The sequence below is a fragment of the Antedon mediterranea genome, chromosome 3 (genome assembly GCF_964355755.1).
Source record: "Antedon mediterranea chromosome 3, ecAntMedi1.1, whole genome shotgun sequence".
NCBI lineage: Eukaryota > Metazoa > Echinodermata > Crinoidea > Comatulida > Antedonidae > Antedon > Antedon mediterranea.
The window spans coordinates 5698916-5725257 of record NC_092672.1 but is presented as its reverse complement, the minus strand read 5'-3'; the positions used below and the strand labels follow the sequence as shown (position 1 = coordinate 5725257).

The 26342-nt window shown below is 32.9% G+C and overlaps 1 protein-coding gene across 1 annotated transcript; it reads right to left on the bottom strand.

The window, feature by feature from the left end:
• Positions 1 to 25712, bottom strand: LOC140044668 (uncharacterized). The gene is made up of 30 exons (XM_072089279.1): positions 25476 to 25712; positions 20205 to 20451; positions 17086 to 17150; positions 16433 to 16552; positions 14949 to 15080; positions 14681 to 14803; positions 14179 to 14298; positions 13831 to 13947; positions 13441 to 13557; positions 13204 to 13323; positions 12516 to 12638; positions 12095 to 12217; positions 11818 to 11937; positions 11425 to 11544; positions 10356 to 10472; positions 9909 to 10034; positions 9448 to 9561; positions 8817 to 8939; positions 8548 to 8667; positions 8028 to 8141; positions 7670 to 7765; positions 7285 to 7422; positions 7036 to 7140; positions 3159 to 3266; positions 2539 to 2655; positions 2139 to 2243; positions 1866 to 1985; positions 1441 to 1551; positions 1077 to 1193; positions 1 to 722 (listed from the first exon to the last, which is right to left on the bottom strand). The coding sequence occupies exons 1-30, from the start codon at positions 25693 to 25695 to the stop codon at positions 562 to 564; spliced, it is 3759 nt and encodes a 1252-aa protein (XP_071945380.1). The 5' UTR covers positions 25696 to 25712; the 3' UTR covers positions 1 to 561.
• Between the last annotated feature and the right edge of the window lie 630 nt (positions 25713 to 26342).

The following is a 26342-nucleotide window of genomic DNA, read 5'->3' as shown; positions in this document are numbered from 1 at the left end:
AAAAAAAAATCATATTTTCAAAACATTTATTTACAGTTAAAATATTTGATTTTCACATTGTTTACCAATTGACTTCACTATGATGGTACCCCAGAAATGAGTATAAAATCTGTTACAGTTGTAAAGAAATCACATTTTTAATATTTACAATAATTACGAGTTTATCCAAAACAGTTATTTGTTCAGTAAATGGCACTAATATTTTGGTATTAATTGTTTAAAAATGAATACCATAATCATAAGAAACCTATTTTAAAGTACTGTATAGTTAAAAATATAATAGCGTAAAAAGATATTTCCGTAATATAGTATGTTTTCATTTACCATGTCTCTAAAAAGGTAGAGGGGTTTCCATATGAGCCTCACTTTTTGTATGTAGTTATAAGTAACTGCTCGAAATATTTATTGTAAATAGACTACAGTAGGCGATGATTTTTATTTATTTATTTTGATATAAAATTTTGTAAATCACTAGTCAGAGCTTGAGATTGTTGTTCTGAGATGGGGAGACATTGTTTAAAAGGGACTCAATTTTCCTTATAAAACGGTGGTCTCTTTCTCCTATGGAGATTTTTTATACACCGCCTCCTCACGATCATTGCCACATACACATAATGCTACCACAATAAAGAGAATAATTAGAATGACTATCAAACCGATTAGAACCAACCACCAGATGTCAATAGGAAGGTCATCCAGAGTACTAGATTGCTGAGAATTAACTAGAAAAAAGAAAAAAGTTATTGTAATTTGTTATCTTTACCAGTTGTAAATAATGCTGACATGTTGTAGAAATCAGACAATCTAAATGATAATTGTTTACCACCTAAGGTTGTAATGTATACATATCTTGCCACCTAAACAATACTCTATAAGTTGGAAAACCATGCTTAAAACTCTGTCTACACTATCAAACTAGTTTCACAAAAAAGTATGATGTGCCCAAATATGGTAGTGATATTTCGAAATATGTTAGTGATATTACGAAATATGGTAGTGATATGACATCATCATGTCCATATATGGACACACACCATTTTTTTTGTCATATAAGTAAAGTAAATTGGAATACCTACCATCACAATTTTTATCAATGTATCCGTCTTTACATGAGCATAAGTATGATGACATATCTTCACTCGCAACACAAGTTCCTCCATTTTGACAAGGATTGCTATCACATGGCAATATTCCTGGACAAATGGAAATTAAATAAATTCACTTAATATAATTTGTTTGATGTATTCTTATTTTACCTACTATAAAGTATATGAGACTATAATGACTATTAATTACAATGTGCTAAGTAACATATTTTGTTTAATTGTTGTTTAATTTTATGATTTAATAGCAATGGTTGGCAGCCTGTAAATAGTTTTTGGAAATGTTGAGTGCTATCGTTCCAGGATTGACAACAAAATTATCAAATGTTTTTCTAACCTCTTAATTGGCAATTGTCTCCAAACCATGGGAGTTGGCATGAGCAATAATATCTATTGAGATCTGACATACAGAAACCATCATTTTGACAAGGGTTAGAATTACAATGAACTGAAAATAAACAAGAACAATATTTACTGTATAGTACACCATTCTCATACATGAAAAGACATTGGATAATTCAATCAAGAAACAAGCTTTGTTACTTTCATTCCCTCGTCCTTCAAATGGGACATTGAGCTGTTGGTAGTGGGTCCATTATATAGCATACAGAGAGAGAGCATTAAATGTAAAGATCGTACAGAATCACCTCTTCTGCTCACTGGGAAGGCAACAAAATTTGTCCGATATACAAAAAATGGCATTTGATTGATCTACTGTAAGAACATTCAATAGAAGGTTTCAAGTAATTGAACAGAGCCTACCAGTTGGTTCTGTACATGTTGAACCTGCCCAATCATCACCGCACAGACAAGAAAAACCACCGAGATTGGTGACACAAGTACCACCATTCTTACATGGATTGGTTGAACAGTGATCAATTTCTGAATAATCAAGAAATTAAATTAATCATGAATTCAGTGATAATACTATTCACAGATTAAATAGAATTTATTATTCTCTTATAATTTTTGTTGGATTAATGTACCTACAGTAGGGTGTATTGTAATATTAGGTATTGTATGGTATAAACTCACCTTCAGAGCAATCAAAACCAGCAAAGCCAGTTGGGCAGGCACAAGAAATTTCATCAGTGTCTGAACAGGTTCCTCCATTTTTACATGTGTCATCCTGACAAGTACCTAATGTCAATATTAAACATTTAGTACAGTTAATAATTAGTATCTGTCTTTTTAAACACTTGATAAAAGTGTAAATTTTACATATTGTATGTGTATGCAAAGATGTAGTTATTTTGGACCTCGCTACCCAATTTCAATCAAAATCAATATCAGGTTTCAGTGGTAGATTGATGGAACTTTTTATGTACACCTCTTAAGATTAATTGATTAAATAGGAAGAAAACATGAGGCCTTATTTAGCTTTCCTTTCACAGTCACTGCATGTTGCAGCATTTATTGCTTATTATTTTCTTACCCTTCTCACAGAATGTTCCAGAAAAACCAGCTGCACATATACAACTGATACTGCCATCAGCATTAGTCATGCATGTCCCACTATTTCGGCATGGTTCAGAATCACATTTATCAATTTCTGTGTATTTAAAATAAATAAAATTCAGTTGACAAATTGTAACTTAAAGGATGATAATAGTAAGAAGGATGATGTTGACAATATTACCATCCTGATCAGAAGGATGATGTTGCGATTATGATGGAGAGGTTGATGGCAGTTAGGTTGATGTTAGCAATTATGATATGGTGAGGTTGATGGCAGTTAGGATGATGTTGGCAATTATGATATGGTGAGGTTGATGGCAGTTAGGTTGATGTTGGCAATTATAATATGGTGAAATTGATTGCAGTTAGGATGGTGTTTGCCATAAAGATGGTGAGATTGATGTTAGTCTAGATGATGTTGGTCATTATGATGGTGGTGATGTTGTTGATGGTGAGGTTGATGATTTCAATGATATTGAGGAAATTAAGGATGATGATGGAAGATGGTATTGGTGATGATATGGTGATAATTGTTGTCATGTTGATACTGGAAATAGTGATGGTGATATGTTGATGATGAGACATATGATTACATACCCATTTCACATGTATCTCCTTCATATCCAGCAGTACATGTACATCTATATTCAGTTCCAGATGTAAAACAGGTACCTCCATTTTGACAGTAATCCATTGGACATAAATCTAATAAAAAATGTTCAAATTCTATGTTTACTCTAGTAGCTAGATCAACTTTCGTATGCACTTTGAGGTCCAGAGAATTTGACTTCAGAAATTGGTTTAGGGTGGTCAAACAATCATTTTTGGCTTGGTTACACATTTTGAAAATGTGGCGAAAGGTCAAAAGGTCAGGGTGAAAGGTCATAAAACAAAACACCAATATGTCCTTAAATCTCAACAACCACTGGTCACAGCGAAGTAATTTTGGTCTCAAATTGATCAGAAGGTATACATTTATATTCAGTCTAATGAGACATTTTAGTCAAAAATGACCGGAAATGCCATTTCTGACCTTTGACCCACACCTCAGGGCATGTATGTATCTCCGTAACTACTGATCGTAGACACTTAAATTTGGTCTTAAATTGTTTGAAATAAATATTTATTATTTGTAGCACATTTTTAAAAATGTTACAAAAAGTCAAAGAGTCAAGGTCAAAGGTTATATGAACAAATAAAAATAGATACTTGTATCTCGGCAACCACTCGTCGCAGCAAGTCAATTTTAGTCTCAAAATGTTCAGAAGGCATGCTTTCATATTCAATCTAATGGGACATTTTAGTCAAAAATTATCAGAAATGCCATTTCTGACCTTTGACTCACATATCATGGCATCTTCATATCTCTGTAAGTACTGGTCGTAGAAACTTAAATTTGGTATCAAATTGTTCGAAATATACATATTTACATTCATTGTAATAGAAAATGTGGTTAAAAGATGAACAGAAATACTATTACTAATGTTTCTAACAAAAAACATATCTCTACATAACTTATCCTTAGACAGTAATGTTATGCAATAACTGATACTTTAAATTGTTTCAATTTCAAGTACTAGTTATTGCTGTCCCCAAGAACATTTTGATAGAAACGTCAAGCTCAACAGTTCTTTTCAGAATGCTAGAAGTAACTTGCCAAGTGTATCCGATTAAACTCCCCGGGCATTTATTGTTCAAAGGGGTTTTTAGGGGCAGGGGAGGCATCTTTATTTGTGGTATAATATGGTAATATGTATAATCAAATAAATACCACCTAGATGTAAACAAAAATACAGCACAATTAATATCAAAAAGTGAACAAAATGCTTGGTAAATTGTAGATTATGGTAGTTAATGTAATGTGTTGTGATACAATTATTGTGTAAATGCATGTGGCGGGTGTATTCCACATGGTGTTCTATTAGAGGGAATGGTGGCGTTTATTTGCGAGAGGCTTTTATTCAAAGCGGGTGTTAATTCGAATAAATACTCTAATTTTAATAATTATAATTCGTTTCTCAACTGATAAAAGGTACTTTACATGATTCGTTTTCTTCTTTATGCTTTTTAACGAAATGTTTCTGTCTTTTAGAATAAAAGTGACACTGTCATAGATAACATTAAATGGATCTTCTCTTCCAGGTGCCAGTATAATGATATAAAACAATGACATATCATTATCCTGACACAATTGCACTCATAATGGATCTTCATTCTATCATCTGTTTGTTTGTGACTACAATTTGACAACAATCTTTTGCATATTTTTAAATGCCAATACATAGCTTCATTACTATTGTACAATATGTCCAGCTTTCCTGAAAACACCCTTGTGTACTGTAGTACAGTGTTGTAGTATGATTTTATCATGATAACTTCTGATGCTTTTATTTTCAATGAATTCAGTACCTAAAACATGTCAATAGTAGTATTGATAATAAATCTCCAGAAACATATATTGTTTTATTATCTACACTGGGAACAGACGTGTATAATATACACCGACAAAACTTATACATATTATGTATAAGTTTTGTCGGTAACATTCAAAAATATTATGCAACAGTGTTACGGAATAATGACAATGAATTGGTCTATTAGTTGTCTGTGATACCTTTTATTACATGATTGTACTTGCAACAGGATAGAATGAGGTTTATTCCAGTTATTATTCTTATTATATTAATTTTTTTTTTATCTGGGGTGTATTTATTTGATTATACATGTTACCATTATTACACCCAAACAAAATAAACGCCTTCCCTGAATAACTAAATGCCCCGACCTTTTATTCGGGTAACTATAGTAAGTTACTTCTAGCATTCTTAACTGTTGAGCTCGAGTATTTATTCGAATTAACACCCGCTTTGAATAAAAGCCTCCATTCCCTCCAATAGAACATCATGTGGAATGCCACATGCATTTACAAAATAATTGTATCACAACACATTTCATTAATTACCATAATCTACAATTTACCAAGCATTTTGACATAATGTTATTTTTTTATATTAATTGTGCTGTATTTTTTTACATCTAGGTGGTATTTATTTGATTATACATGTTACCATATTATACCCCAAATAAAGATGCCTCCCCTCCCCCTAAAAACCCTTTTGAACAATAAATGCCCGGGGCGTTTAATCGGATACACATGGCAAGTTACTTCTAGCATTCTGAAAAGAACTGTTGAGCTTGACGTTTATATCAAAATGTTCTCGTGGACAGCAATAACTAGTAGGCCTACTTGAAATTGAAACAATTTAAAGTATCATATTGCATAACATTACTGTCTAAGGATAAGTTGTGTAGAGACATGTTTTTTGTTTGAAACATTGGTAATAGTATTTTCTGTTCATCTTTTAACCACATTTTCTATTACAATGAATGTAAATATGTATATTTCGAACAATTTGATACCAAATTTAAGTTTCTACGACCAGTACTTACAGAGATATGAAGATGCCCTGGTATGTGGGTCAAAGGTCAGAAATGGCATTTCTGATTATTTTTTACTAAAATGCCCCATTAGACGGAATATAAATGCATGCCTTCTGAACATTTTAAGACCAAAATTGACTTGCTGCGACCAGTGGTTGCCGAGATACAAGTACCTTTATTTATTTGTTTATATAACCCTTGACCCTGACCCTTTGACCTTTTGTAACATTTTGAAAAATGTTTTTCAAATAACAAAATATATATTTCGAACAATTTAAAACCAAATTCAAGTGTCTACGACCAGTAGTTACGGAGATAAATACATGCCCTGGGTTGTGGGTCAAAGGTCAGAAATGGCATTTCCGGTCATTTTAAACTAAAATGTCCCATTAGACTGAATACAAATGTATACCTTCTGATCAATTTGAGACCAAAATTACTTCGCTGTGACCAGTGGTTGTTGAGATTTAAGGACATATTGGTGTTTGGTCTTATGACCTTTCACCCTGACCTTTTGACCTTTCGCCACATTTTCAAAATGTGTAACCAAGCCAAAAATGATTGTTTGACCACCCTAAACCAATTTCTGAAGTCAAATTCTCTGGACCTCAAAGTGCATACGAAAGTTGATCTAGCTACTAGAGTAGTTAGCCATCTTTGTTTTTACCTATAATAATAAATAGTATTCATCTGTCTTTTTTTTTATTATTCTGTACTAGAACTGACCTTCTTATTCAGGGGACACGTACCTTTCTCCTGTGAAATGAGTGAGGTCAGTGTATGTTTTAACAATTTAAAAACTGATTTTCAGTGAACACTTTTGTCCCAAAGATGTCGTACTGCTTTGTGTGCTCAATAAGACAATAATCTACTTTTTCAGTATAAACTCTCCCTAAATCACACTCTCTGTAAGAACTCCAAAAACCTACAAACTCTAAAATACTGTACAAATTTTAGATAAAGAGGAGGAATGGGAAAGGAAGAAAAAAGAGAAAGAAAAGAAGTAAAATTGTAAAATGAAATAAAGACTTGCCATTTTCACAAAATTGTCCTGTGTAGCCTTCAGGGCAATAGCATTCAGACTCTCCAGATTTAACTGAACATATCCCACCATTCTGACATTCTCTATTACATATTTCTATTAAAACAATAATAATACTAAGTATTAAAATCCTTTTCCACTAAAAATTGAAAGAGGGCAAAATGTGAATCTGGAATCCAGAACTACTGTAAGGGCTTTAACAGATAGCCATCACGTATACCAAAATCAACTTTAACAAACCTGTTTGACAGAGCTTGCCCTCAAATCCACTGGTACATGAGCATTCATATGTATTATCTACAATTGAACATGCTCCTCCATTCTCGCAGTAATTAGCTGGACACTGTAAACCTGGAGCTTCTGTTCCAGTTGTACTAACTAAAAAAACAAAATAATATTTTTATTATTCATCTTTAAAACCTTTTCTGAACAATTTTTCTGAACATTCTAAATTTAAATGTAACTAATATTGCATTCCCAAAGAAATATAGGCCTACATTATGTCCACATTATCCAAATTTCTTCTGTGAGATTCTTAGTGAGTGAGTGAGTGAGTCTTATATTAACACATACTGTAGTGCAAACACTGTAAATTGCGTTTATTATTTTCAATCAATGTCTTTACCTGTATCACAAGTTGATCCTTCATATCCTGGTTCGCAAGAGCACATGCTTTCGACAATACATTGTCCTCCATTGTTACATGTCAGATCACATTTTTCTATTAAAAAACCCAATTGTGTTAAAAAATTAACATTTGATGTTTCAAAACAATAATAAAAATAATTAAAATAACAAAAATAAGAATGACACAACGGAATTCACAACCATAAAAAAACCGACATAACTATTTTTTTTAAAGAAAAAAGCAAAATAAGTATAAAAGTGTAAAAACATGTATAATCATACTCCTATGCAAAAACATTTAATTTATTAGAATGTAATAACATCAATAATTTATTTAAAGTAAACACAGTAATTACCAGTTTCACATCTATCTCCAACATAGGAACTCATGCAGTTACAAACATATTGGGCATTATCATCCACACTGCATGTTCCGCTATTTAAGCAATACAATTCAGGGCATCTCAGTTCTAGATAAAAATGATATTCAATATAATAATATGATCTAGGGTCAAGCATAATAAAACATTCATTCATTCATTTATTTGATCAAAATCACATAAAACAAGTAAAAAGGTTCATGAATAAAACATCTCTTCATAGTAAATACAGTAGCATATGAACTACATTTAATTTTCAACATACTATTATGATTAATGTTATTTTTTAGATAGTTTTATGCTTAATAATGTTAAATTAGTTACTATGTATTGTTAAAATGTTAGTTATTTAATTTGAATTTTTAAAAAATGCTTTAATATTTTTCACTGTATAGTTATTTAATTTTATAGACAAAGAAAAAACATGGGTGTGATGGGTGGTCTTTCAACCCCTTTAACTCTACAGTCAAGTACAATTCTCTTTATTTTAACTTACCTTCATCACATCTATCCCCAAAGAAGTTGGTAAGACATGCACATGTGTATATACCTTCACTATTAGTTGAACAAATACCACCATTTGAGCAATAATCATCAGGACATGGTTCTACACCATCTGTTGATAGAAAAATATGTTAAAAACTTTTGACCAATCAGATCATTGGATGATTTGACACAAGACAAGTTTATTTGAAACTAAAATAGGTCTAACAGCAGTCTCAATTTGTTAAGAAACTGAACTTGAAGTTAAGTAAAAAAACTTACCACTATCTTCACATAATGTACCGCTAAACCCTGTTGCACAAGCACACACATATGTCCCAGGATTACTGTGACTGTTAAAGCAAGTTCCACCATTAAAACAAGGCATTAAGCTTGCACATGGATCTAAATATTTGAAAGATACAACGTAATTAATGTGAAAAAAACTATGAAGAATAAAACACTTGTGTTGCTCTGTTGCTTCATTCACTGCATAATAAATACAGTACATAATACTTAATAGTATAGTAGCATAAATAGTACATTAAAATTTCTATTCAAGGGACACATTCGGGACCTAACAAATGTAATAGAGGTTGGTCATGTGTTAAAATAGTTTTTTTGCACAGGAAAGTGTCCTCTGAATATTAAGGTGTCCCAAAGTAGGGGTTCTAACATATCTGAAACAAGCTTTTAATTATCAACTTCTGCTACCATTTGTAACTTTCTTATTTTCTTAATTTATTTATGTACACATAGTTTTACTTTTTTCTGCTTTGTTTATATGAATAGCAAATATAATTTATAGTTGAATTAAAAATAGATATCTAAAACATAATCAGCACTTACTGTAAACTGAAAAGATGTGAACGAAATTCTGTATTTTCATTGAGTGTTTACAAATGATACTTACCAGCAAAATACTGACAATTGACACCAGCATACTCTGGTTTACAGTCACAGTTATGTGCGTTATTAATCAATGTACAAAATCCACCATTTTCACAAGGATTGTTAGCACATGCTCCTGCAAAAGTAACAGCATATATGCATTATAATGATGAGCATTTTGTTTTGTGATTAGTGGTATTTATAGTATTATTTACTAAATTGCACTTAATTCATCAAAGATAGAGAGGGAAGTAACGCAGTAACCTACAAACAAAATGGAATTTTTAATTACAGTGTATCTTCTATGCAATGTTGAATTTGCATGTATTTATTGGTTGTTCATGATGATGACACTTCATCAGTGCAAACAGACTTTAAGTGTCTGGTATCTCGAAAGTTGATCACTGTAATCTAAACTTAAAATATAGATAGTGTCAAACCTTCAAGCTTTATTAAGTAAAACTTATATTAATCAGGACTTACCTATTGCAGATTCACAATATGTTCCAGAGTAGCCTGATTTACATATACAGCTATAACCATTAAGACCTGGGTCAGTATGTACTTGACATGTTGCATTGTTTTTACAGGCATTGTTGAAGCATTCATCTGCAAAGACAATTAAAACATTATTAAACCTACTGTATACAGTAATTTCAAATATTGCCAGTTGTCCATAATCTTTATATTGTAATGTAACAAACATGTTGATTTTCCTATTTTTATTTTAAGCTTTTTATATCATCTAAAACATAGCAATCTATGATACTTTACAACAATTCCACAATTAAACCAATTCAAATCATTGCTTATATTTTCACCATTTTATAAGATTGAATTGGATGACAGAAAGGACCATTTAACATTCTACTAGATCTACATCTAATATCATTTTACTATTCAGATAATTGTACTTAAATAAAAACTTACTTTGGGTCTGGCAATTTTCCCCCTCAAATCCTTCATTGCATTCACACAAATAAGTAAATTGATCCATATCAGACTGTGTACATGCTCCATTTTGACAGGGGTTGGATGAACAAGGATCTATTAAAATAAATACAGTACGGTTTTTCACAAGGTGCCTATAAAGCAGTATGCTTGGCCTCTATACCCAGAAGAACAACCTTTAGATGCTTTCCTGGGATACAGTAAATAAGAAAATAAAAATATTTTCCCAGCCTTTTTTCACTAATTATTGCATTTGTACATTTGTTACAATTATAAACAAAATTTGCTTTCGGTGTACGCATATACATAAAAAAAAATCAAAATGACCAGAATCGTACTGGGAAGATTTTGAATTATATCTGCCATTTGGATCTTATATGACGGCCAAAATGGCAAGTGAAAATATACTAACTGATCCTGGGTGGGTACAGTATCTTAAAAAATGTTTAATGTATTATTACTGGTCCTCAAGTTTAACTTGAAACTAAGGAAATTTGGATTAGGCCCTCCACAGACCCACAGCAGCCAGCAGTTCAGCGCCTTCCAGATCAGCACACCGGGAGACAATTCCCTACTCTTTTTGAAAAGTGTACAAAGTTCTTTAACGTGCACTGTTAAGTACCCGGGACCAACGGCTTTACATCCCATCCGAAGGACCAGGCAATGAGAGTAAAGTATCTTGCCTAAGGATGCAATTAGTATGGTACAGATAACCTCGAAACCCATGCCTATCACATGCTAGTCAGATATTACCATTACACCATCACTCTATATATACAGCACCCGCCGCTATTTCTAGACGGTCTCCCATCCAGAACGCAACCCGGTCCAACATTGCTTAACTTCGGTGATCTGACGAGAATCGGTGTTTCAACGCAGTTTATGGCCGTAACTTTTGCTTGTAAATTTTAAGATGGACCCCCACTAATATTCAGTATCTCAATCACAGTGACAGATTATAATATTTTGACCAACTATTTAAAGTTAGGAATTGTTGGATAAACATACCATTACTCTTCCTCTGATTGAATCTCTCTCTCTCACTTACCTATGGCTTGTTCACAGTTATTGCCTTCATAGTTATCTGTGCATGTACAACTGTAATCTTGATTTCCTATGTATGCACATGTACCTCCATTTTGACATGGCGATGAACTGCATGGATCATCTAAAACAAATCATATTTATACTATATTTAGTGGCACTTTAGTTTGATGGTTAACATTCTTGCTTACTAATCATTAGTCATTGGTTCAAATCCCGGCTCTTTCACGTTTATCTCTTTGAAAAATGTTACAATGCATATTGTTTGGTCAGAGAATCTTCATTTATTAAGGCTTTAGGAAAATGCCCTGAGAGCAACTAACAATTCAGCATATTTTGGATAGGGTGACTATAATATCACATTAAACGCCATGATTTTGAAAACTTCCTCACTTACCCAAATCCTCACATCGGTCCCCTAAGTAACTTTCTGGGCAAGCACACGTGTATGTAGCTGGATTTGTTGATTCAGTACATGTTCCACCATTGTAACATGGATTTGATAAGCATGGTTGAACTGAAATTAAGCAAAGACATAATTTTAGATTAACTTACAGTAATTGAATTTACTTACCAAACTATGGTGGATGTCACAGTACGTGTGAAAGTATGAAGTTCTTTAAGCTTTCTGAAAATATATTTCTTATTTTATGTTATTTCAAATTAATACATACCCACAGTTTCTGTTGTACAGTTACGTCCAATGTGTGTTAAAGGGCAAATACAGTTATAATCAAGAGAAAAGCCATCATTTTCACATGTTCCACCATTTTCACATGGATTTGGAGAACAGTAATCTGCAAAGAGAATTTAGAAAAAGATGCTATTTATTTATTATTCATATTTGCATGTTTAAAATTGGTTTAAAACTGATTGGTTACGACATAAGGCAGCATGTACTGCATCGTCTATGGCAATTAGTATATATTGGTATTGTATATTAATGTATATGGAACAATTTTTAATTTGTTTTTTTTTCTCTTGATTTTGTCACATAAATTCATGTAATGAATACACAAATTAACCCAACATGTTCTGAATATACTTTGGGATTGAATATTTAGAGATTTTTGTTGGTATTACATCCTTTTTTACCTTTTATGCATTGCGTGCCTACAAATCCATCGTGACATTGACAAATGAACGTGCTCGAGGTCATGCTTTCTAAACAATTTCCATTGTTGCCACATGGGTTCGAATTGCATGGACTTCCACCCACTGTAAACAAAATATTAATTTTACTTTAACTCAGTACAGCTGCAAAATATCTTAATAGTGAAGGAATCTAAAAACAATATATCAAATCTGGTCTTTTTAATGTATATCTTGTAAAAATAGGGCATCTAAAATGTAATTCATTGAGACTCTATCTATTCTAAGAGAATCTATATCATAAAGACAATAACAAACTAAAACAGAAAACAAATTGTTAGTGCCACTGTCACACATCCTAAAATTCTCAAGTTTATTTCAACACCTATTAGCACAACTTTTACCCAGAAGTTTATTACTTCTTGTCATCTATTATCTGACAGGTATTTGACAGTTTGACATATTCCTTCTTCTCTTTAATTACCTTTGTTATCAATCAATCAATCAATCGTTCGATTTATATTTGATTGTTTCACACAACCCCACCACCACCCAAGGTATTTGTCACCCATTTGAACAATATTTTACTATCACCTTAAGTTATTTGTTACCTACCCGAAATTATTTAAACCCACCCATATTTGGAACCATCCCAAAGGTACTGTAGTAAAACCTGCAAATTGTACATTACCTTCACAATTTGTTCCTGAATATGCAGATGGACACTGACAAAAGTAGGAATTAGATGTTGTACCTTGGAAACAGACCCCACCATTCACACATGGGTTATTTGAACAAGGATTTTGGACAACTGAAACAACAAAATAATTAAATCAACATTGTTTTCAACAATTCTTATATAGGCCTATTCAAAACAACCCAATCTTTAATATAAATGTTTTGTACTATTGTAAATAAATAACTATACCTTCACATAGTGATCCTGATGTACCAGATGGACACTGACATAAAAATGATGCAGATGTGCTCTGTAGGCATAATCCACCATTCTGACATGGATTGGGTTGGCAGATATCTGTAACCACTGAAAATTAACATAAATTAATAATAAAAACTGATTCTATTTCAGATTATTTTAGATCAATTCATTTCATCTACTTTATGAATTTAGAGATCTCTGTGGTTTAAAATAATGTGTAAGTGATGCAAATAAGTAATTGAAAAAGATAAAGATGTAGTAGAATTACAATAGTTACATAAAGTAGGCCTACCATATTATATATCTCAAACCCCCCAAAAAGATTAGGATTTTGTAAGAACAAATGTATAATTATCCCAGTGAAATCAAATACTATACCTTCTTCACACAGTGATCCTGATGTACCAGATGGACACTGGCAGAAAAATGATGAAGAACTTTGTAGGCATAATCCACCATTCTGACATGGACTAGGTTGGCAGAGATTTGTGCTCACTGTAAATAAACATAACAAACTGATTCTACAAATTATTTCACATCAAAGAATTGTACTTTATGTCATTATAGTCTGGTATGGCTGTAGTTTAATTTGTAAGTGATGCAACCAATGACAGACAGATGTATCAGAATCAGTTACATATATAAAAAAACAAACAACAAAAATGAAGAAACTCATTTATCAACCTAAATTATAGTTAATTTGCCAGCTTGCAGATTGTACATTACCTTCACAATTTGTTCCTGAATAACCAGATGCACACTGACAAATGTAGGTATTAGATGTTGTACCTTGGAAACAGACCCCACCATTCACACATGGGTTATTTGAACAAGGATTTTCAGAAACTGAAAGAAATAAAAATCAACATTATTTTTTTAATATTTAGGACTACAGTATGTTGTTCAGTAAAAACAATTCAACCTTAAGAAAGAAGTCTGTGATCACTTGAATATAATATAAATAAAAACTGATTCAACAAATTATTTCAGATCTTAGAATTTTATCCAAACTTTATGCATTTCAATCTGGTATATCTGTGGTTTGAAATCATTTGTAAGTGATGCAACCAATGATGCAACCAATAAGTATAAGAGACAGATGTATTATGTATCAGTTACAAATCTGAACAACCAAGACAAAAAATGAAACAAGCAAGTTAGGGCCTGCTAAAGCTTCATTCATCACCCTAAATAATAGCTACTGTATTATGCACAGATTGTACATTACCTTCACAGTTTGTTCCTGAATAGCCAGATGCACACTGACAAAAGTAGGAATTAGATGTTGTACCTTGGAAACAGATCCCACCATTCACACATGGGTTATTTGAACAAGGATTTTGGACAACAACTGAAGAAATAAATCAGAATTATTCTTATGTAGACCTATTCCATTAATCTATACTTTTGTAAGAACAAAAACAACTCAATTTTTATTATAAATTTTGTGTGAAATAATAAATAAGTATCTCTAACTATCTATAATCTGTGTATACCTTCACACAATGATCCTGATGTACCAGATGGACACTGGCAGAAAAATGATGCAGATGATGACGAACTTTGCAAACATAATCCACCATTCTGACAAGGATTTGGTTGGCAAAGATCTGTGCTCACTGAAACTACTGAATATGATTATGAATTCATGTTAATAAAAACTAGCGCTGAAACATCTACGAATGTATGATTTTCTAATGTTGGCCAGAACCAGTCTGTTATAGCTGTGGTTTGAAATATTAGTATTTTTTTATATTCCTTTCCAGCAAAAAGTTCATAAATCTGCAAAACTCTTCCCACCATGATTACACACCTTAATATAGGCCTAATGTCCGTTTTTCACTAGAAAAGCTGAATATTATAGCTTAATATTTCTATTTTCATCTTCCAAATTTTTGGATTCGAGCGAATAAATTTTCTTTTACAGTATTTTTTATGCCATTAAACAAAAAAAATAGTTGAAAGTTCCTATTTTTATAAGATGTGTAAATTCTAAAAAAAGTAGTGTATGTGTAAAAAAGTAAAACAAAACATGGCAAAACAAAATACTCGTAATCGCTAAAAGGGTAGCTTATATTAATACATAAGTAAAAACTTTTTTGTTTTCTCGAAAATTGTTTTCACAAAGTGTGCGTACATTGAGAGAAAACTGTCCATAAATTGTGACCACTTCAGAAATGTTGCAATAGTGAATGTTCAATAGAATCCAATAAAATGTGCACAAATAAAATATTAGAAAAAAGAATATACAATTGGCCTTAATAATTCAATAGCTACCTATTTTTGATATCTACACTATCAAACTTTATGTGACAGAAAATGTGATGTGCCCATATATGGACACGATGATGTCATATCATATGTTTAGGCATATCACTACCATATCTGGGCACCTCACACTTTTTTTGTCACATAAATTTGACAGAGGTTTAAGTGAAGTTACTGTTGCACAAAGGGAAACATATATGTGGAGACAGGATCGTGCATGCCATTCTGGGTGGAGTAAAGATTGAATGAGTTGTACATGCATAAATGTTACCATCACAGTTTGTTCCTGAATAACCAACTGCACAAAGGCAAATGTAAGTATATGGTTGTGTAGAGCTCTGTAAACATACTCCTTGATTGTAACATGGATTAGGCATACAAATGCCCGTGTAAACTTAATTAAAGAAACAAAAAATACAATTCGGTAAAGTAAGACTTTTTTCGTTCACATACAAGAAAGTAATACTACTGTACAAAGAGGCCAATAAATAAAATGGACTGTTAGATCTACAAGCGTTGGTGGAAATTTGATAAGACACTGAAAAAAGAAATACTATAGCCATTCCTTGTAAAAAGACCCTGTCATTAAATTCGGAAACATATATAATGCAATACTAATTTTTAGTTTATTATTAGTAATATGTAATAATAAACAGGGCTCAAATTTGAAAAAAAAATTGCTTTATACAAATGAAACAAATATAAGCTGTACCTTCACACAGTGATCCTGATGTACCAGATGGACACTGACAGAAAAATGATGCAGATGATGACGAACTTTGAAGACATAATCCATCATTCTGACAAGGATTTGGTTGGCAACCATCCGCAACTGTAAATAAATATGATATGATAGATATGATATTAATAAAAACAGACTCTGGAACATCTAACATTTCATCAGATCAAAGAATTGCATCAAGACGGTTGTTTTAATTCTGTTGTGAATGACGCAATTAACCGATCTTAAATAAGTAGGCCTACGTATACAAATTACCGTGATCGAAATCTTGAAATTGTCGCGTGAACCTAAACAACATGTCATTATGTCAGGAACACCAGATAAGAATGTTACCTCTTGATCAACCACCCTCCCTTTTCAACAATTGCTTGGTTTTAGCATGGACTTAAGGTTAAGTGACGGACATCCTATATTGAGAGAATTGGGATGATTGGCTGAAATTTATGGTAAAGTTGCTACCTTTTATTCGTGTAAAGTTACCGACCCACTTTCATATGCCTAAAAGTTTCTTCCACATTTTCTTTATAAAACATTATATTTTTTATTACAAGTCGTCATGTGTGAACATCGCATCCACCTAACATTTCTGATTGGCAAATTGGAATCTTAAACAAAATACTTACCACTGCTGACAACAGCTGATTTAATATTTACATAGTATATTTCTCGACTCACTGCAATTGTAGCCCTGTAAATTCAATGTAATAACATTTTTAATCGTTTAGTACAATTTCAGTTTTTTACTTCTAAGAGGTCAAATAGAAGTTTTGCTTCAAACACTTTTAAAGGGTCTATTGTATTCCATTATGTTTATTATATAAAGTCATTCACAATAATATAAGGTATTGACCAATAAAGATTTTAATTGATTTAGTAATTTTGGCAAATAGCTGCTTAAATGCTTTGTTTCCACTAGAACGCAACGCAAGGACGTTAAGCGCAAGTATGAACAATTACGAGCGATGGATATTTCCCATTTGGATAACGTAAGCGAATTGACCATTCACAAACGACAGTTTGAATAATCCATCGCTTTGATTGGTCAATTCGCATACGTTGCAGCTTACATCCTTGCGTTGCGTCATAGTGTCAAGCTTCTATGCCTGGAAACAGTGATTTCGTAATCACGCTAGTTTTAATTGACTTACAAAATATGAAAACTCCCCCTATGGATTTCAGTTCAATAACGGCTTTACGTTGTTTTGTATTTTCGCGTGTGAATGAGTCATATGATTCATCGTTTGGACAATCCAAAGAATCGTTCTGGTTGATTTACACCTTACAATACAAGTCTAATCATATATAAGAAAACTTATCAATCACTGTTCACCTACATTTTGACCTGTCTGTTATTCATCTGTGTTACGTTATATAATAAAATCTACAAAACAATAGTCATATGGACCTAATTCTGTTGTTGCCACATAACATTTATTAAAGTGAAAGATGCGATTTTAAAAACATTGTATAATATATCATTTTCAATTCAAAGTTCTTTTGTTACAAATATTTTCATTACATATTTTCTGTGTGTCATAATTAGTAATATCACTTTTCCTAGTTGTTATAAGCGAAAGTTATGTAGGACCAGATAGTATGATTATGAATCACCATAATTCACGCATGTTACTGAAAGAACTATTCTATTAATAGAATTTAATATCCCCGTAGATCCCCCTCCCGATAAGAAATAGGTAATCAACATATTACATTAATAATATTGGAAGAATATTGGAAGTTCATCACAAGTTAAAAACATATTAGGTAGGCCTATCACGTAAACGTAAGTCCTATAAGACCCAATATAAATCATAATTGGTAAAAAATCTATCATTTGTCCATAATGGGGACTTTTGTTGTACAAGAGCCATACATAATAATATGGTTCTGCCATGTGGGTATAGCCCATGGTTCTGCCATGTGAGTATATAGCCCATGGTTCTGCCATGTGGGTATAGCCCATGGTTCTGCCATGTGGGTATAGCCCATGTTTATATGTCCGCTAAATCTAATGCGTCTCTTCTTCGTCATTAATTTGCTTGTTATTTTGTTCATAATTATACTGTACAGGCCCGTAACCAGGGGGGATCGGGGGGATCGTACGATCCCCCCCCCCCCCCCCCCCCCCCCCCCCCCCCGCTGAACAGCGAGTTCCGCTTGGCCTTCCACTTTTTTTTGCTGGGCATACGAAGGGCCTGTTTCTATTGAAAAATAAAAAAAGAACGGTTTTTTGGAAACCGGTTTCGGCTGTTGTCTATAAATAAAGATCGCGTTGCAGCTCAATTTTTACTCCAATAAAACCGGTTCCGTCCATGTGCGTTCGTTATGAATGACGTCATTATATACACCACAATGCAGTTCGTTAGGCGGAAGCGCGATTTGATCGAGGTCATGTTTACTTTTTTTCGCATAGCGCGATCCCCAAGAAATAGCATCCATTTCATCATAGAAGGGGGAATTATTACCTGAAACGTTATTGTGGTCCTTGGTTAAAGTATAGGTAGGCCTACGTCGCACCCTCTGATATTGTCAAGTTGAACTCGTCTATTTTTCACACGCTTTACAATATTCTTAAAAACATGTAGGCCTATTATACGCGAGTCTTTCTTCCGACTCCCGACAAGTCCCCTCATCTTCTTTCCTTCACATATTTTTTACGAACCTCGTAATAGCATCGGTCAACATTTTTTAGTTAAATAAAATACTCACTATCTAGAGAAATAAAAATGACTTAGGCCTAGGTCCTATCGCGCGAGTTTGACTGCGAGTTGACCGCAATCATCCCAGTGCAGCAGACTGCAGAGTTCAGTTTTTGGGGTCAAATTGAGACCGCGATTGTGTTGCAGCTAAAAATTGCTCCGCGGAAACCGGTTTCAGAACGGTTCTTTGCGATCGAGACCGCAATCAATTGGGGTTTTTGAAACCGTTTTTAAGATCGGTTCTTTTTTGTGGTTTTTTGTGGGGACCCATTTCTGCTGGCAAGAAAAAACGGTTCTTGAAAAGAACGGTATTCAAAACCGTATTCTCTGCTCTATAGAAACAGGCCCTAACACAACATTACGATTGTTTACTACAGGCCTAGTCAAGCCTTAATAAATTTAATTAATATAAATCAACATAAGAATTTAAAATATATTTTAACTAAAATATAAAAACCTAACACTAAAATTTACAAGATAAATTCTATTTGATAACTGCTGAACATCGTGGTTCTGGAGCTAGCCGAACACAGAGCATAGTTGTTTGCTTGACATAAAAGGGTATTCCCCTACACAGGTCTCCGCGTGCGTGTGACGTGCCCAGCCAGCTGCTTGATAGTATAGAGAAAGCAAGTGCAAGATGCAATGGTTGAGTGAATTCAGGGATCATCTTAATTCCATGGTTTGTTACCTAAACACCACATGATGGTGAATATGCCTGTTAAAGTCTCAATGATACGATCCCTTAATGTACCATGTTGTTGTTGCTAGGAGGCTTAAAAGGAGGAGGGATCTAGCCTAGTTTCGGTTGGCAAGAGAATGCCGTCAATTTAAGGTCGGCAATTGAAATTCGTGGGGTGGAAATTACACCAAATTATATAGTTCATAAACAAAAGAGATTAGCCGGAAATGCGATTTGCGGCCATACATAGGCCTATAGAGAAAAAAAAATTGAGGGTATGGTTCCACTAAACAACTTAACGATCCACCCCGCCGTCAAACCTGGTTACGGCCCTGCTGTAGCATAATAAAAAAATGCTTACACAAATTCAATATCTTCAGAGGTTCCGGATGACGGAGGGATCCATGTAAAGGTGGTTGTTGAGGGCTTAAGCACCGGATTAGAATGTGTGACAGCAGAATTTGATCGGCTATGGCATTCAATTGTCTTTGTATTACTTGGTAATGTTGAAGAAACCCACGAACCAATGGATGTGGAATCACCGTTGACATACCTAGCCTGCATCAAAATACCTGCGTAAAGTGAGTTTCCAACAGCGTTTACGTGCACTGTGAAAACAAAATTGCCATTTATACGTAAATTAAAACGTTTATTAATAATTGCATTTAATTGTTGATTTAAAGTTTTTGCTCGCCACAAACAATTAACTAATTGTCTATCATACTTTCTGTGTATTGATACTGTAGAATAATGCAGTTGCCCTCCATAGGCCGGGCACTCATCATACTTATGATATATTTGCAAGAATGTAAAAACTAATATTTTTAATGTTTTTGCCTAATTTACAGTCATACTTGTCCTACTTATCTATAGCTAATTTGCCAATGATAATCTAAGATATATTTTCTTATTCTTCACTGTTTTTGAAACATAATTCATCTTTAATTAAATAAATTTAACCCAAGCTCTATATAATCTCATCACTGCCTTGATAATTCTTATATGAAAAGAAAACTTGAAAAATCACAGTAAAGTTTTTAGTCGCGTTCTACACGACTTTACAGCTCACTATGTCGGTCGGTTTGTCGGTAAACACTAACTTGAGCACGCGACTGCAGCCATGTAGACATGGCCTTGTTTTTCCATTACCAAACTTGTTTTTCTATTTTATGCATAACTCAAGCCCTACCCTTTTCCGCGGCATTGATCCACATTTCTTTTATTATACAGTATATTATGTTTTCCTTTGAAAATACTGTACCATGACCTATAATGCTATGGTGTATTATGAATAGTTTAAGGTGTGGGATTAGTGTGCTTATTTTGGAGATAAGCTGACACAATGCAAATCATATCCCTTCAGACTCTTCCGTCAATATGTACATTAGGCCTACCGTATCTATCCCCAACCTGTCACACAACATTCATTTTATGAACAGTACTAGCATAGTGGAACACAATGTTCATCTGATTTGTAGATATAGTGGAACACCTATTGATTATAGTATGTATTACAATCGTCTACAATCATCATCATTAGTTAAATAAAAGTATTTTGACCGTTGTTGATGTTTCATATTGGTTCAGGAGTAGTCAAAGTGCCATAAAAAAAACGTAGTTATTGTAGATCTTTTTTAGGACAAAATAGGCAAAAATCCATTAATAGTATTGGGCCTAAATGAAATTTTTGTTTTAATTGAATAAATAATCAGAAATTATAAAAAAATATTTGATAATACAATTATTTATTCATATATGGATATTGCCATTCATCCAGGTCGTATTAAGTTGAGAAAGATTTAAATCTGTTACGGCATGATGATACGACCTGGATAGGTCGACGAGAAACGTCGCTGTTTACTAAACAAGTAAGTCCTTGCCCATATATGGACATGATGATGACATATCGCTACTATATTTGAGCACATCACAATTTTTTTTGTCAAACTAGTTTGATAGTGTAGACAGAGCTTTTGATTAGTTTTATCTCTTTCTTTTTATGTAATTATATATGTTTACTTTAATTTCATCAGAATGAGGCATGATCAGATTATTCTAATGACGTGATTATAATTTGTAATATTGGGGCTCTTGGCTAACTTAGGGCCTGTTAGACCTACAGAGTTATGCGGCGTACAATTCAACTCCATATAGGTCTGAAACAGGAAAATATTAGTGGAAGTCACCTCGTACGGCACTGAAAGAGTGTAATTTCACTCTTCCCCCTGACTTAGCTAACAAGAAATAATATTCTGCTGTAGTAATGTATGCTGGCATACGCCTTGTCGTTTTTATTTGTCGGGCTGTTATTTGCACTGGGTTGCTGATGTATTGTTCGATGTTTGTCTTAGTCCCTGTCATACACAAATAATGACAACCGCGTTCTATTCCATGCATAATATGAACTCAAATAACTATTAATAATTTTCATTAAACACCATTTGCCAAGGCTAAGATTTTACTAATGTCTTAATAATTATATTCATTATGAGAGTATGTTTCCATACGTGTTTGGTCAACAAAAAAAATGACCGTGGTAATAATGTGAAACGCTTAGAAAAATTGTGCAATAATTAGGCTTAAGCGCTATATAAGAACGAATTATTACTTAATGTTAACAGACTAATCGAACAGAAACCATTAATAGTAACTTAATCCAATCTGTTAGAGGTGACTTAAATAATATTGACTGAACTTAATTATCTTTATGTATTGGCACTATAAGTTCAATTAACATTTATTCAATAATGGTAATGGTAATAATACAAGAATAATAAGCAATAAAAAACAGTAATACAATACAAAAACAAGAAGAGGTAAATAAGAGAAAGCCATCATTGGGGTCATGATTAGAAGTAAAAAACTTGTCCACCATGACCCCGAGAGAGAGAGAGAAAAAAAAAGATAAAAAAGGCTACCTTAATTAATGGTATATAAAAAAATAAATACGTAGGCCTAGGCGTAATTTAACGTTTGGGTTTGTGAGTGTTTGTTGATTACCCGACAGATAATAAGATCATTTATTTTTGCTACGGCCATTTTTAAGCTTTCCGGGTTCAGAACTAGGATGCGTGTAATCGAGTGTAAGTTGTGTTGTTTGTTTACCCAAACCTAATGGTACATACGTCAGCAAGTGAACAATCGAATTAAAAAAAATGAAATGGTGATTTGAAGAAATTGAAGAAATTTGACAGGGTCGATTACGTTCATTATTGCAAAATTTACGGAACAAAAGAGGGTGCAGTAAAAAACATTTGTTTTGAAGTAATAACAGTTGGGAAATACTGGTAGGCCAATATCCAAATAATCAGTTATTTCTGGTGATAATTACATGTTTTCTGAATTAAAAGATTATCATTTATAATAAAACATAAACAATAGAAACTGTCTTATCTAAAAAGGCGGAACCTATTTGCTCTTTTCTGTGTCGAACAGAAAGCCTTCTGGGACTACTGGGATTAAGGCTCTGTCTACACTATCAAGCCTTATGTAACACAAATATGTGATGTGTCCATATTTGGATATGATGATGTCATATCACTACCATATTTGGGCACATCACACATTTTTTTTTGGTCAAAATTGATAGTGTAGACAAACAACGACATTTATTCACGGTGTCACTTTAATAGGCCTATATATTTAGTTTTTCAATGCGTTAATATGTTTACTTTTTGTATATAATCATCACAGGCACGGAATAAATTCTAAACCATCCGGTGATATACTGAAATTTAATAATTCATTTGAAAGGATAAGATGAGGAAATCTGTGAGAATGGGATATATTCGGTAACGTTTAGAAGACAATGTGGGTCTCATACCAATTCTATTAGCCTACAGTATTTACGTTAAATTAACGAACATCGACTGTCATAGTTTCGTATATGTTTTTCCACTATCATAATTGCTGTTTAAACTGATCACAATCAATACACAATATACCAATGTCTTAAACGGTAAGGATGAAAGAACTCTCGTTTAATTAAAACCGCCATATTCGTTTTCACCATGACGATCAATAATAATAATAATAGCATCAGCGTTTTCTGTTATTCATAATATTAATTTTTCCAGTTTTATCCATATTTATAATAATTCAGTAGTGCTTTTTATAGAACTAATGAATATATTATAATAAATAATTCTTAATCATATATGACCTGTATACGATTTATTGCTATGAGAGACATAAGATATCCCAACCAGTAGGAGTTGTTTTGTAGGGTCATGCATGTTTAAAGCTCTATCAAACTAGTTTGAAGTGTGATGTACCCAAATATGTTAGGCCTAGTGATATACTCAAATAGGGTAGTGATATGACATCATCATGTTCATTATGGGTACTTCACAATTTTTTTTCACATAAAGTTTAATAGTGGATAAGAGCTTGAAGTCGTTCTCATGACGATCATGTAATTAACGAGTTATTTTTCATACAGTTGATAATGTAATATCAACGTGTGAGCTCTTTTCTATTGAATAAAGTAATCCCATTTTATTGGTTTAGTTTCATCTGAATCGTATATGTCAGTCTACGTGATATTTCTATATCAAAAAACTAATACTTTATAGCACGACTCGGATTATGCATTGATATGGATTTTTAATTTCAAACAACAATGCGCTTCAATATTATAGTCTTTATGATATGCCACTTGTACGAGAATCACTGCTGAGTTGAAATTACTGTTTTCAAAAATATTATTTTATTTTATTTCAGGGACACGTTCAATACCCCTGCAGTTTAATGTATGCTTGCCCACGTCAACGGCTAACCCAACTAATGTAATAACAATGTACTTGATCATTTTGACAATGCTTAAGAATACACAGATGTAAGGCACTCAACATCATATATGATTCTATGCAGGGTCTACTATCTCGCATATTGACAAATTTAATCATGATTGTAATAAGTGATGGCAACCATGTTATAGCGGCAAAATTCGCCGATCAATTTCTATCTTTATACGTACGTCTGTATATTTACTTTTTAACTAACTGTTTTTTATTCAATTTTTGTTGTTGAATATGCCATTTTAATGTAACATAATTGTTATTGACTTGGACAAAAAACTGGATCTAAAAAAAGTTATTTACGTAGAAAAGCTGAAATTTGTCTGTCAGGCAAAAACCATATTTTATCACTTTTATTTGTAATGTTTATGTCTACGACGATGAGGATATCATTCTAACCCCTTCGTTAAAAAGTCTATATTAGTTTTCAATTTGATTATTTTATCCTGCTATGCTACCTAAAGTCATGTAAAACACTTTAAAGATGTCCTAAAATAATAGACCTACATTATATTATTCACACAATCATAAATAGATGCTAAAATAAGAGATGATTTTCATAATTGCACCAAGCAAAGTTTATAAACGTTTTAACAAAAATTAACGTTATGACAGAATGTTTACAATAATTTCAAAGATGTGTTAAGCCTTGTCTACACTATCAAACTTTATTTGTCAAAAAAATTTGATGTGCCCAAATATGGTAGTGCTATGCTTAAATATGGTAGTGATATGACATCATCATGTTCATATATGGGCACATCACATTTTTTTGACACATAAAGTTTGATAGTGTAGACAAGACTTTAGTTTGCATTCCACTTAGTACTTACCGTCTAAATTTGTTCCTGGACTGTAGACTGATGTCTGTGGAATAATGCTAAATGGTATAACGTTGCTTGGTTGTGGATTTATCCCTAAGTGACCAGGCATTAGAGTAGTACAGGCTGTCAGAGGTGCTCCATCCTCAAAACCGTATACATTACATATAAATATTAATACCAACCCTAGAATCATTGTTACAGTTGCATCAAACAGTCTTTTTGCAACCATTTTGACTGTTGATTATACACACCAAACGTAGACTGTCCAGTCGAGACATAAATCCATTTAATATTGATACTGACAATAGGCGATCAAACGATACGACACAGTGAGCACATTGAATGGCAGCAGAAAAGAAGCAATACCACCTTGAATGTCTTTTGTGTTCTTACGCTCCTATGGATATATTGTACTATTATTTAAACAGTGACACTATATAAGAACTACATTATTCTACCTGTTTATTTAGCCCTTCCTAGCAGTTAAATAGCAAACTAATGTTTTCAATGTACAGTAATGTATATAGCTATCTCTGTTTATGTTATATTTTTTTCCTTTTGGTAAACCATAAAAAAATAGACTTTTTTGCAACGTTGTGGTTTACCAAAATACTAACATAAATCATTTGAACCAAGATGATTTTTTCGAGAACATAGGCATATCTCCGTTTAGATTCAAACACATAATAGGCCTACGGAAGCATTTTCAATCTATATTTTGGTCAATAATCAAATTAGTAGTAGGCCTATGTTATAGTTTATAATGATGTAAAATTACCCATGCTAAAATTATTAGGTCTTTGCCCTACGTTCGGTATACTCTAAGTACATTTGAACACTTGGTAAACGTATTATTGGGTGAGACTCAACCTCCTC